We start from the raw sequence: 13,473 nt of genomic DNA, 5'->3' as shown, positions 1-13,473 counted from the left end.
ATTCCGAGAAATCTTGCCCAACGAAAAGTATGTTTTTTTATTCAAAAAAAAATGCAAGAATCAGGTCTTAATGGTTGAAGTTTATAATTTTTAAATGAGTATTATTGGAAAATATAGTTTGAGTGTTGTAGTTTTATATGCATAAGTGTTTGAATTAAATAATTTTTTTTTGAATATGCTGAAATAATAAAAAAAAATTTATAAATTATAATATTCTTGACCTACGTAACCCCTTAAGCCATCTACACACAGGAGTAATTTAAAAAAAAATGCTTTTTTAAAGAAAATTTTCTCTATCATTATAAGCAGATACGTCAAATATTTTTTAAAAGGGCATTTTTTATGAAAATTGCTTCTAGTGTGTAGACGCCATTAAGGTGATGAGTCAGTTACAACAATTTCTGATCTAAGGGATATTCTTTCTTTGAGTTTGAGAAAAAATAATACTGAATTAAGAGAAATAAAATGTAATTTGTAAAAATCTAGTTAAATTCTTTTTTAATGAATTGCATTCATCTCTATTAAACTTACAGCAAACATTTTATTAAAGGCTTTTATACAAGCATATTTTGAAATTCTGATTATAACCTTCATCTTCAGATTTATATGAATAGTTACAAACTTTCGAGTAGTCAGCAGGGTAATGTAGGGGGATGTTGGCATGGTTCGCACAGAGTGAACCTTCAAACAACGCAAATTTTCTCTTTGTTTGCAAAGAGCTAGTTCGTCATTTCTTAGCCATAAAATACACTCAGAAAAATAATCGAGTAAAACTTACTCGAATCGATATTGAATTGACTCTTTTTCGTTGTGATTTTCGATTAACTATATTTTAGAGTTGATTTTACTTCTATTTAGGTGTAATATTCGGAAGAATTGTTTTAACTTTTTTTTCTAAAATTCACATGACAAAAAAAAGTAAAGAACTCTTTTTAAGACTGAAAATAACTCGTTTTAAGAGTTAAAATAACTTGTTCCAACGGTTAAAAAAAATCTTTTTTGGAGTTAAAATAACTCTTTCAAATTACAAAATGGATAGATTTTGCAATTTTGTGTTTTTTTATTTATTTTATCATTTTCTTTATTATTATTTTCTTGATCTCAAGTTCCCTTTATGCCGAGTGAAATATCACGTATGATGCACGCACATGTCTTCCTGAAACACTGTTAAGCATATTTTTAGTTAGGGGAATGTACGCATGATTCGCACAGAGTGAACCTTCAAACGATGTGAATTTCCTCTTTGTTTGCATAGAGCTGACCTACAATTTCTCATTTCGTTTCATGAGCTTAATAATGATCTATCTTATGACTAAGAAATGACGAACTAGCTCTTTGCAAACAAAGAGAAAAATTGCGTTGTTTCAAGGTTTACTCTATAGAATCCCCTCTAGGTTTACCCCTCTAGGTTTACCTTATAGATTACTCTCTAACATTCCCCTAATGTTCCATATGAACTTTGTCACACGAAAATCTTCTTGACTGAAGTATATTCTTAAAACGAAAACACTTAAGCATATACTTCAGTCGAGCTGAACTTTTACATCGAAAAAGAGTAATAATTACATCGATATCTGACGAATTAATTCAACTCGCACGAAGAGTTGTTTCAACTTTTATTTACTACATTTTACAACGAAAAAGAGCAACAATCACATCGATAGTCGTAGAGTTAATGCAACTCTACCATAGATTTTTTTAACTTTTTAGTTTTTTTTCTTAGTGTAGATAATTATTAAGCTCATGAGACGAGATGAGAAATGGTAAGTCAGCTCTTTGCAAACAAATAGAAAATTCGCATCGTTTGAAGGTTCACTCTGTGCGAACCATGCCTACATTCCCCTAAAGTTTTTTTTGAGAAGAAATTTAATAAGATAACGCACAACAAAAGAGGATGTTTTAAAAGCGTAAAAGGCGCAAACCACATCCTTATGGATAAATTTGGTCAATTCAGCAAAAGAACAGAAGAAAAAATTCCGTCCTCTGTAATCTGAGGAAATCTTCTGCACTTAAAAAAAAGAGAATGAAAATCGATTGAAATATCGTGTTTCAAAGAAAAGCACAATTTAACTTCTATCCCTCTTGCCTCCAGTAGAATAAGAGATAGGGAAGTTGTGGATAAATTGTGTTTATTGAATTTTTTTTTTTAAACATTTCTTCTGTGTCCTCTTTCCAGGGTCCAGTGTCGTTTAGTGGAGCTGATAGGGTGGGTACTTCCGCCTTTTACCAAATCCAACGTGGAAAGCTCAATCCGGTGGCCCTCTACTACCCTGGAGAGCAACATTTGGACTTCAAGTGTCCGGAATGTATGACAGTACAATGGCAGAGTGGGCAAGTGCCAATTGCCAAGCGAGTATTTAAGCTGCGAATTGCAACTATTGCTCCCGTGGCATTTTACACTATGACCTCATTGGCATCCGTTGGTGTAACACTAGCACTGGCTTTTCTCGCCTTCAATCTCCACTTCCGCAAGCTCAAGTGAGTTTCATTGTTTGCTAAATTGCACTACCTTTTTAAAACTGTTTTCAGACGAATTGGGGGAGGGTTTTTTTTTCTCCGGGAAACTCTGCAATTACTCGTTCAATTACCGTGCTATTTTCAGGTTGAAATATTTTGTAGAGAAAAACAGTAGAAATGAAATAGCAATAATTATGCATTTTTGTGCCAGTTAAAACATAAACTGAAAATTAAATTGAAATTTAATTTATTTTAATTACAAACTAATTAAATGAATACAAATAGATTTATTGTACATACACACATATACATTAAGCGCCCTTTTATATATTTCGGCAGATATGGGGAATATAATTTCCGAATACGTTGAACATAAAAATAATTTAAATTCTCTAGTTCATCAAGGAATGAACTAAAATAAGCAGTAAAAAATTATTTGTGCAGCAAAAAGAAAACATATTTGAGCAGCAGGGGAAAGCTTTAAGACTACGCATAGGGGAGACTGGGGCAAAACTTGTCAAAACACATATTTAATTCTTTCACGAGCTTTGAGAAAACTTAAACATTTTATAATGAGCATATTCTTATAAGAAATGTATAACTCTACAACATTGCAGAAGAGTATTTTCCTCTATCTCGAAAGAAATGTGATTTTCGAATCATTTTCTAAAAGTCGATTTTGCAGAGATTCTCAAAATTGCTATATAAATTGACATATTTTTATAGGAAATTTATTCCTCTACAACTTTGTCAAAGATAATTTTTCTCTATCTTAACGAGAAATGTGCTTAACCCATTGCTTACCATGGTATTATACATCATACGCAAATTGAGTGATTTTAGATGATTTATTTCTGGGCAACTTTTATCCGAATTGCTGTCGGGAATGGATATTTGAGTAATTTTAGTTCTTCAATTACTTGGGAAAAATGGTGCGACAGAGATGAAAATACGTTTTGTTATTGTTTTCTTGCTTCGCGGAGGGTCATGCAAAATTTTTGCTCAAAATTGCGGACGGAAAATTCGACATCCCGTCGAATTTGTTAAAATTGGCCTTCAACCTCTTTCCTGATTTGAATTCTAGTTACCAATTTGTTTTATTGGATAGTTACTCTATCTAAATCAGTAGAGTTTGTAATGAATTAAAACACAGAATTTAAATTCAGCGACCGTTAAGACGTGTTTTTGACAGGGCCTCCCCGCGCCCCTATAATAGATAAAAAATTTTTCTTTTCAAAAAATTCATCTATTAATCTGTAGAAAACTAATCCCAAAATATGAACATTCTATTTCAAGTATTTCTGGTACATTGACTGAATGGGTTAAATTGAGCTAATCAGTATTGACATTTTCTGTAAACCAAATATTCCAAAAATAGGGCTCAAAATTTCCCAACAAAATTCGATACCTGATGAAGAGGACATTCATCCTCGAAACGTCGTAAAGAATAAAATTGCGAAAGTCAAGAAAGGTCTAGTGTTTCCGTCAATTCTTGCTACACCCCATCGGACCGAAATTCTTCACGCTCAAAATTTCATTATTTTTTATTTTACATAATCCTTCCTCGAATCTCTTGAAACTTTGTAGGGGGAAGTGGGGCACCTTTGAAATGAGAATGAAGTTCCGACTTTGGACTTTTTTGCTGCCTTATAGACATAGTGAATGAAATCAATTATATCACAAATAAAGTCTCTTACTAATTGTGATTCATAACATATTTATTTTTTGGGCGTAAAAACTTCTGATATATCCTAAAATGGAAAATTAAAATATCACGACATTCTTTTCAAATGTACCCCATGTGGGGTAACTTTGAAATGGTTCAGGGTACATTTGTAAGACATTTTTTGTGTGTTATTTTATAAGTAAAATTGATTTTGAGCAGTCTTACAGTTAGAACATAGTCTAATAAACTTAAAAATCCGTTTGAGCAATGAAAGAAATTTTTAAATCATGTTTTGTGTGTAAAATATGCAGGTAAACATCAATTTTTGCGGTGTGTTACGTATGGTAACCCTAATGCATCTGAAACTCTGTCAAAAAAAATGAAACAAGGAAATGATGTGTTTTGAGGAACTGTCAGTCAATGCTTCCAATAAGTACAGAGTGGTCAGGAAAGTGAACATATTTTAGGAACAGCTTTCCATAAAGCTATTAAAGAAGGAGCTACTACCATCTTCACAGTCTTTACAGTTGATTAGAACAAGACAAAGGATTTATTAAGTAAATTAAACGAAATTCATCACTGACACATAACTTTCTGTATATGTCTGCTTGTCTACTGAAAAGTAAGGTTATTTGAAAATAAGTCTTGCCAGAAGTGCTTCAAAGTTACCCCATTTTAAATTTCAATGTTGCCCCAAAAGATATTTCTGAAAAATTACTGCTAAATTATAATAATAAGCTATTCTGGGTCTAATTTTTTGTAGTAATCTATTATGCATATTAACCCTAGCAGTGCTTTTTTGGTAGGAATTATTATTGTGAAGAAAATTACCTAAAACTTCGAGAGCAAAATTACAGTTTGAGACTGTTTTGCAAATTGCTTCTAATATCTTAAAATTTAAAAAAGAGGATCATTAATTTAACACTAATTGTAGAACTAAAGTCATTTTATCATACATAGCGTTCAAATTCTTAAAAATAAGCGAGAAAAAAATGATTTCAAAGTTACCCCATTTCAAAGGTGCCCCACTTCCCCCTAAGTTTAAGAAGGTTCATGAAGGTTATCTATAATTCTATAATAAAAATTTCAAGCCTCAGTCTCTTTTATTTTATAAAATAGTGAATTTTGAAATTTTTGTTTTGAAAAATTTTGCCCCAGTCTCCCCTACACTGTGGCTTCGAACATTTCATATTTTTACCATATATTTATTTAATGAATGACCTAATTTTTCAGGAAAAGTGTGACTTAAGACAAGTTGTTAAAATATATTGCCTTATTTTGCAAGTTTTTTTTTTTCAAAGGAATATAAGGTAAAATTGGAACTGTTTGAAGCCAAAGAGCGTGAGAAACTTTTGAAGTCTTGTAATTGGCTTTTGCAATTAGTTTTATAATCAATTTTTATTGCAATTAAATAAGAAAAGAGGTTTGCCAGATTTCTTCTGAAATGAAAGGACATTTTAATAAAGTCCTACCACGGAATTTTGTATTAATGTTTGGAATTCTTTGTCAAAGAAATTCATTTTTCAAATTGAATTTTATACAGAAGCCTTAAGAATTTTATTTTCAAAATTCATTTGCAAATATAAGTTCCACTACAGCAAACCTTCATAAATATTCTCACAATACTTACTTTTTAGGGAGAAGAAGTGGGGCACAAGACTTGATTTTCACCTTTAGGTTGTGCTTTGCTTTTTGTGAGTAAAATAACTCTAGGATATTTGTTAATCCTATTTTATGGTGAAGAAATAAAGAGAGGGTTTTCTTAAATAGTCTTTTAACTCCCGCATAAATTCATGAGAGTGCTTTCTAAAATCCATCATGAAAGTATTAAAAAGTCATGAATTTTGTCCTAAAGTACAGTTTTATCCTTTTCTTTTTTGGCAGAGCAATAAAACTGTCGAGTCCCAAATTGAGCAACATAACAGCTGTGGGATGTATTTTGGTCTACATGGCAGTAATTCTTCTTGGGCTCGACTACTCAACACTTCCGGCCACGGAAGTGGCTTTTTCCACTGTTTGTACAGTAAGTATATCTTTCCTTTTTGCCATGATTCCACCATCAAATTGGCCCATCTTCTCTCCATCACATAATGCCAATTTGGCAGCAAAATAAAATGCTAACAATGATAAATTATATTGTCTCGTTAGATGCTCGATATTTAATGGTGTACTTGTTGAAGAATAAAATTACATAATACGATTTGAAGATATCTTCCCTAGAAGATGTTCTTTGGCAATTTCTTGGTATAATTTGCAATGTTCTTGCTTAGTTCATTGTAAGACTAAAATACATTAAAAATTAATGATGCTGCTTCGAGTCACCTTTTGCAGATACAATGACGACAAATAAAATTAAACTGAGATTCATTTACATAAATGTTTCAGCATTTTTATAATAACTTTACCAACTTGAGTCCAATTCACCATTTTATTCGGAATTTCTCCAGAGAACAATTCAATGACGCTAATTTTCTCATTTTGCCAACATTAATGTACGATTTCTTCTATTGAAGAGATTTGATGCTCAAGAAGCGCAAAATGAATTTACTCAACCATTTCTAAAGTGCCATTTTAATGTCATAAATCCACTTTGATAATTTACTCTACACAAAGAGATATTCATTTCATAAATCTCGAGGATTTTTCCCCATCTGCTTGAATGGGAAGAAAATTTACTTTTTTTATCTTCTCCAAGTATTTCTAGTTCTTTCAATCGTCTTCTCATACCCTGTTTCCACCAAAAGACGAAACGCAAAAATGAATGAAAAGTAAGTTGGTTGGGGAAGGATGATAAAATTTTAAAATTTATCTCAAGTGCAATGCCAAGAGAGAATTATAAAGTAAGTACTAATTTGTGGTGCACTTTGAGGCCAATTTAATGAAGTCGAATTCAGAAGAAAATTTAATTTTGACTATAATGCAGTTTGTTGCGAGAATTCTCAATGTTGTTATGCCAGGACATCTTTCTCTTTGAGAGCATTCGAATGTAAAAAATTGTCTAAAGAGCTAATGGAAAAGCTTTTGCAAGTTTTATGTAAATTCAAAAAATACCCAAGTAACAAATTCTAACCACATTTTCCGTATTTAGTAAAAATTAGGTAACTCAGTATCAGATGCTTGTCACTGACTTTGAAAAAAAATGATAAATTTTGTATTAGAAGTAATAGCAAAATTTCTTATCAAATTTAAAATTTTACTGCTCGAACTCAAAGAGAGAGCAGTTATATAATTCATTTTTTTTTTAATTTATGACACGACTAGACGCCAAATGATAAGAGATATCGAAAGCCGGTCTTCGACGTCCCCCTCATAAGTCAACATTATCTAGGACAATTTTCCCCCAACTTTCCCCTCCAAAACCATGTTTTTTGGTTTATTTCGAAAACTGTTCCTACGATTTCTTTCATTTTCGAATATTGTTTGGAAGTGGTCAAAGCGAATATTTGGTCCTTGGATACCCATGTTCGAAAACCATTTCGATATCGGATTTTCGAAGATCAAAATTTAACCACTTTTGAGGACCTTGTTTGAACCGATTTGTTTAAATTTGGATTTTTATAAAAGATCTTGAAATTTCCAACTTGACTGCATCGGACTTAATCGTTCATAAATCGGTGTAGTACCCGTAAATGATTTACCTTTCTCGGATTTACTTTTTTTATTTATTCGAAAACGTGTTACGCCTGAAATAGTGGGTGTTTTTGAATAGATTTTTGATCGCCAAGGGTACTCTGTGGGTCAAGTGGTAGAGCACTCGCTCTATAATGCAAGTGTCCCGGGTTCGAATCCCCTTTAGGTCACCAGGAATTTTTCTGGAGTTAAAGGTATTCGGATTGCATCCAGTGAGCTTGATTGCACTTAATTACACGGGGCATGGGACTGACAACCCCATCCCTGTATGAGGAAAAATATTAATGGATGTCCCGAATTCCCCTTGCGGGAAGGCCTAGTTCCTCTATGGAACGTTGTGCTACCATTATTATTATTATTAATGTAAGCCCAAGAGTATTTGTGTTTTTGCTTTTGAGATAACTAAAAATATAACAAAAATAGGGTAAGTGTGCCAAATTTCGGCATAGTTGCATGCAAGCGCCAAAGTCTCATGTTTGAAATGTAATATATTTAATAGAAATTGATTTTTTTAATTCCTTCTACTTAAGGAGTGTTCCTTAGAACCTTGTAGACAGTCTATTGTCTTTATTTACTCTAAAATCATTCTTAATACATTTTAAAATGAATAAAAATGTAGACATAGCTTTGGTGCCCTATTTCGGCCACCTTCATTCTCATAGTTCCTTGGCCTTCGAGAATTCTTCAAATGTCTTTTTCACGTCATCTCGTTTGTCGAAGCTACATTTTTTGTTATTCTTTTGCATTGTATAATCTCTGGAGTATGTAAAAACTAAAAATTCATGAAAATTCGAGGAACAAAAAAGGTGGCCGGAATTGCAAGCTGGCCGGAATTTGGCACACTTACCCTATATGGCTAAAATTCTTGAAAAAAATATCTTTCTAAAACTGACAAAATTTATCCGACAATGGGATAAAATTATTAAAATGGGATAATATTTATACAACAAGGTAATGAAAATTTATATCAAAATGAGATATAATTTATACCACGATAAGATACGATTTATACCACAATTGCATGACAGTGATACCATAAAGAGATAAAATTGAAACTGTAATGTGATAAAATACATACTACACTGGAATGAAACTTTTACCATAATGAGACAAAATTTATGCCAAAAAGGGGTAGGGGAAACTGGGGCACCACCAAACACGGGGTACCACCAAACACTGCGATTTTTTAATCGGATATTGGATATCAGAGGATAAGACTGATAGGAATTTATAGGCACTATAGGGATGCTTGTCCACTAAAGGAATGGTCGAGATAGTCCAAATAGTTTAGAAATAAAAATTAGTGCTTGGTGGTGCCCCAGTTTCCCCTAATATTTATAGCACAATGACATAAAACTTCTAGTACATGCAATAACAATTTGTATCACAATGGTATAAAATTTATACCAAAGAAGGATAATATTTATAGCACAATAATTGGATAACATTTATAGCACTTTAACATAATTAAATGTCATTAAACATTTGATGATATAAGATATTTGGGTTTAATTTCGTCTGATCGTATAGTTTTTAAAAGCATACGAAACTTTAATGACTTCCGTGATTGGACTGAAATATTTTAAAAAAATCAATTTTTAATTAAATGCAAATAATAGCTCCATCACAGATGGTGCAAATGTTATTATGAGTATGAGATTTCTTTTTGACATGCAAATTTTAATTTCAAAACTGCAACTCGCAGACTTTCTTTCATGCATCACTTAGTGCCTTTTGATAAAAAATTAACGTTGCTATACTTTGCCTCTTGGGTATATTTTAATTGGACTCAATGAGCATTTGCAGACATTCATTATAAAGTTTCTTGGTCAAACCTAACTAGACTAAAAAAAAATTGTCAGCATAGTTCTGAAAGAAATATAGAACAGTTTAATCCACTGCGCACTGGGGTATTTTATTTCATCAACAAATTGTTTATTTGAATGATTAAAAGACAATGATTTTTAACGGGTAATTTTCACCCTACTTGTTGATAATAAATGGAAACGTTTTACTATCTATCAACAACCAGTTTTTCAATAAAGTCACCAATAAAGTAAACAACTCAATTGCCAGATATTCAAGAGCGAAGATTTCGTGACTATTACATAAAACAAATTTACGAGTTTTTGTGCATAAATCTGTTCATTTTAATTTCTAAGTAAATTTTAAATGGGAAGAATAGTCCATCTACATGTTATAAATTTTTAGGTCACAAGGAAACTAAAATCTAACTTTAGATTTTAGATGGAAGATAATGCTTGGGAATGGTTAAATTTTTTAACATGTAACTTGAATGCTACCTAGATAGGCAATATACAAATATATACGGATACAAAGGATATGTGAGGCATTACATGAATGCTTCTTATGCTGCCAGAGGAAAGCTTGGGAGATTTTCCCAAGGGAAGAGTTTTCTCCTCTTGAATTGTCACAGCCAAGAAAATCATTTATTGTCCTCCAAGGACATGAATTCAGAAACTCATTTAGGTGCAGTAAATTATTTATTGAGCCCCTCATTCCATTCATAAAGTTTACCAGGTAATTCATCTCTGTCTCTAACTCGGAATAGGTCGTATTTGGACTCACAGTGAAAAAAAAAAACGCATTGCACGCAAGGGTGATACTGTCACAAAATCCCATCAAAAGCACCCATAAAAGCACCACATAAATGTTGATTAGAGGATCTTCCCACGCTCATCCTTAACCATTTTCTCTGTTGTGTTGGCAGCGTGATGTCTCTCAAATTCCCACAAAATATGTTTGGAATGTTGTCGAAAAGTGGCTGCCAGGAGCTTGTAGGTTATTGGGGTTGACTATCAGCAAAACCACATGTGGAGAATTTACTATAGGCCCAGGCTGGGAATAAATGTCGTAATCTGGCACCTGTTTGTGGTCATAAATCTAATGAAAAGCCTCAAGCTCTGCCAAATAATGAAATCATCTGACAAATTTACACGCAACAGTTTACCACTGTTACCTTCCATCTCGTTCAAAAATCTTAAATTGGTAGATAATGTGCCAGGTAAATCAAATCAGTATAACCATGCTTTAAAACCTGAATTTATTTTGAAATTTATAATAAAAACATTAGGGTAAGTGTACCAAATTTCGACATAGTTGCATGCAAGCGTCAAAGTCTCAAGTTTGAAATGTAATATCTTTAATAGGAATTGATTTTTTTTTCATTCCTTCTACTTAAGGAGTGTTGCTTAGAACCTTGTAGAAAGTTTATCGTCTTTATTTACTTTAAAATCATTCTTGATACATTATAAAATGAATAAAAATGTAGATATAGCTTTGGTGCCCTATTTCGGCCACCTTCATTCTCATAGTTCCTTGCCCTTCGGGAATTCTTCCAATGTTTTTTTCACGTCATCTCGTTTGTCGAAGCCACATGTTTGGTTATTCTTTTGCATTGTATAATCCCTAGAGTATGTAAAATCTAAAAATTCATGGAAATTCGAGGAACAAAAAGGTGGCCGGAATTGCAAGCTGGCCGGAATTTGGCACACTTTCCTTTCATTTTGGGATGTGTTTTAGAGGTAATCAAGGCGGACATTTCATCCTTTAGGTGTAAATAATCCCCAAAAAATCCTTTCTACAGTTTTCATTATTACTATTTTAGTTATTCTATAGCATCCTAAAACTGAATACAAGTGAATCAAATTTTGTCCAAATCTGTCGGAAAATCTAATCTCCAAACCAAGTAAACGCTCAAAAATATAGCACATAATTAAGAAAATTCGTGCACTTAGATAGTAACAATTGAACGTTTAAGTCTACGTAAATATTAGAAATATTCCCAAAAGGTCAATTTGACCGGGCTCGGTAGGTTTAGTGTTAAATAAATATAATTGAAGTTTGACTTCAATTATTAGTAAAAAATAATAAAATTCCATGTTCAAAACAAATTTATTGTTGTCGTACGATAACGCTTCCAGATCTCGTAATAACTTTTAGAGTGATTGATTGAAGTGCTTAATGCAATTGGTTTAAATCGCATGGAAAGTCAAACGATTATTTTGTGAAAAATTTAAATATTTTCTCAAACATCTTTAAAAAATAAAATAGAGTATTCATCAATTTGGCATTGTTGTTACTAATGAGTTGCAATTGCTTGATAATTAATTAAATTAAATAATCTTTTTCAATGATTCTGAGCGAAACGGGCGTAATGATTCTTACACTTCTTACATAAAAAAAACTCAATATATTCTCATTTACGCATTCTATCAAGATAGTTAAGGGGTTGCGTGGGTCCAGAAAACTATAATAAATAAAATATTTGCTCAGCTTTTCTCAGTAAATTAAAAAGAAAATTTAATTTTAGATCTCAGGCATATAAAAGTACAACATTAACATAACTATTATTTTCTATATTTTTTATTTAAAAATTTGAAAAATTTACTCATTGAAACCTGATTTTTGGAGATTTTTTTGAAAATAAAAACATACTTTTCTGTGAAGAAGTTTTCTCGGAATTGGTGTATATAAAGTTTAAAAATCAAATATTTCCTATTAGCCGATAAATTAAACTAATCCTTGAACGAAGGATTTTATGTTTACTTGATGAAAACTTGTTCTATGTTCTACAAGACGAAATGTAGTGTAAAACTCGTCAAAACTGGTATTTTTGTGCATGAAATTTTCTTGAAAATTCAAATTTAATTTTTTGAAAAAAAAAAAACTTCGTTCAAAGACTAGTTTAACTCAACAGGTAACAGGAAATATTTTGTTTCTGGTTAGCAGATGAACCAATTCCGAGATGTCTTGTCCACCGAATAGTATGTTTTTTTTTATAAAAATGTCTCCAAAAATCAAGTCCCACAGGATAAATTTTTAAATGAAAATTTCTGGAAATATAGTTTGAATATTGTAACTAACCGTTAGGGCTCTATGCAGAAGGACAGACGGACAAACAACGTGACATCATTTCTCAGAATTCATCTGAAACGCTAAGACCGTCTTCAGACTAGAGGTTTAGCCCAGTTTCCGAAAGCCTCAAAATCCTAAACAGCAACCAATTTAATTTGTGCTTTTGATTCAAAGAGAATAATTCCCCTTAATAATCCATTTCTAAGTCAAAATTTTCTAAAAATTTAAGACTGATAAATATCTAGAGAAGTTAAGTCTTGTGGTTAAGCCTTAGGTCTGAAACCCGTATAAGATAAAGTTGTGAAACGTTGTCTCCGGGGGGTGAAAGCTGGAAATTTTTATGGGAACAATGCTCCCCTATAGACGTTCTAAAACCAAGTTTTGAATGAGACTAAAACTGATCGGAAGAAAAGGAAAAAAACGCTCTTACATAATGTCCACATATGGGAAGTTATCAAAGATTCTTTGTAGATTATCTTTAACCAAGCATAAGGATATGTACTACTGTAATATTCTAAAACATAAATCAATTAAATACTTTACCAATCCATTTCCAGTTAAGAACAGATGTAGTCTGATGATAAAATTTTAAACCTAATTTTAAAACCTTTTATGCTCACTGGAAGTAATTTGAATACCTTTAATGCCAGAGATTCCAGAGAAAATCTTGATGACCTAAAAGGGACTGAAACTCGAAACCCTTATATCATAGAGCAAACACTCTGCCAATGGACTCATTGAGTGGCCAATTTTAAAGAAAGAAAATTGCTATGGTTATTATTGGTTCGATTTTACATCACGAATATTATAATATCGTACAAATATTAAAATGTATATCTTTA

At 31.9% G+C, this 13,473-nt stretch overlaps 1 protein-coding gene across 1 annotated transcript in view; it reads left to right on the top strand.

The window, feature by feature from the left end:
• The window catches only part of LOC129807029 (gamma-aminobutyric acid type B receptor subunit 2), a 96,762-nt gene that overhangs the window by 57,841 nt on the left and 25,448 nt on the right, over positions 1-13,473 (top strand). The window contains exons 7-8 of the mRNA XM_055855977.1: positions 2,177-2,478; positions 6,008-6,146. Coding sequence (XP_055711952.1) covers positions 2,177-2,478; positions 6,008-6,146 — 441 coding nt within the window. The remainder of the gene's footprint in view (positions 1-2,176; positions 2,479-6,007; positions 6,147-13,473) is intronic.

The sequence above is a fragment of the Phlebotomus papatasi genome, chromosome 3 (genome assembly GCF_024763615.1).
Source record: "Phlebotomus papatasi isolate M1 chromosome 3, Ppap_2.1, whole genome shotgun sequence".
NCBI classification, from domain to species: Eukaryota; Metazoa; Arthropoda; class Insecta; order Diptera; family Psychodidae; genus Phlebotomus; species Phlebotomus papatasi.
This window is presented reverse-complemented; position numbering and strand designations above follow the sequence as displayed.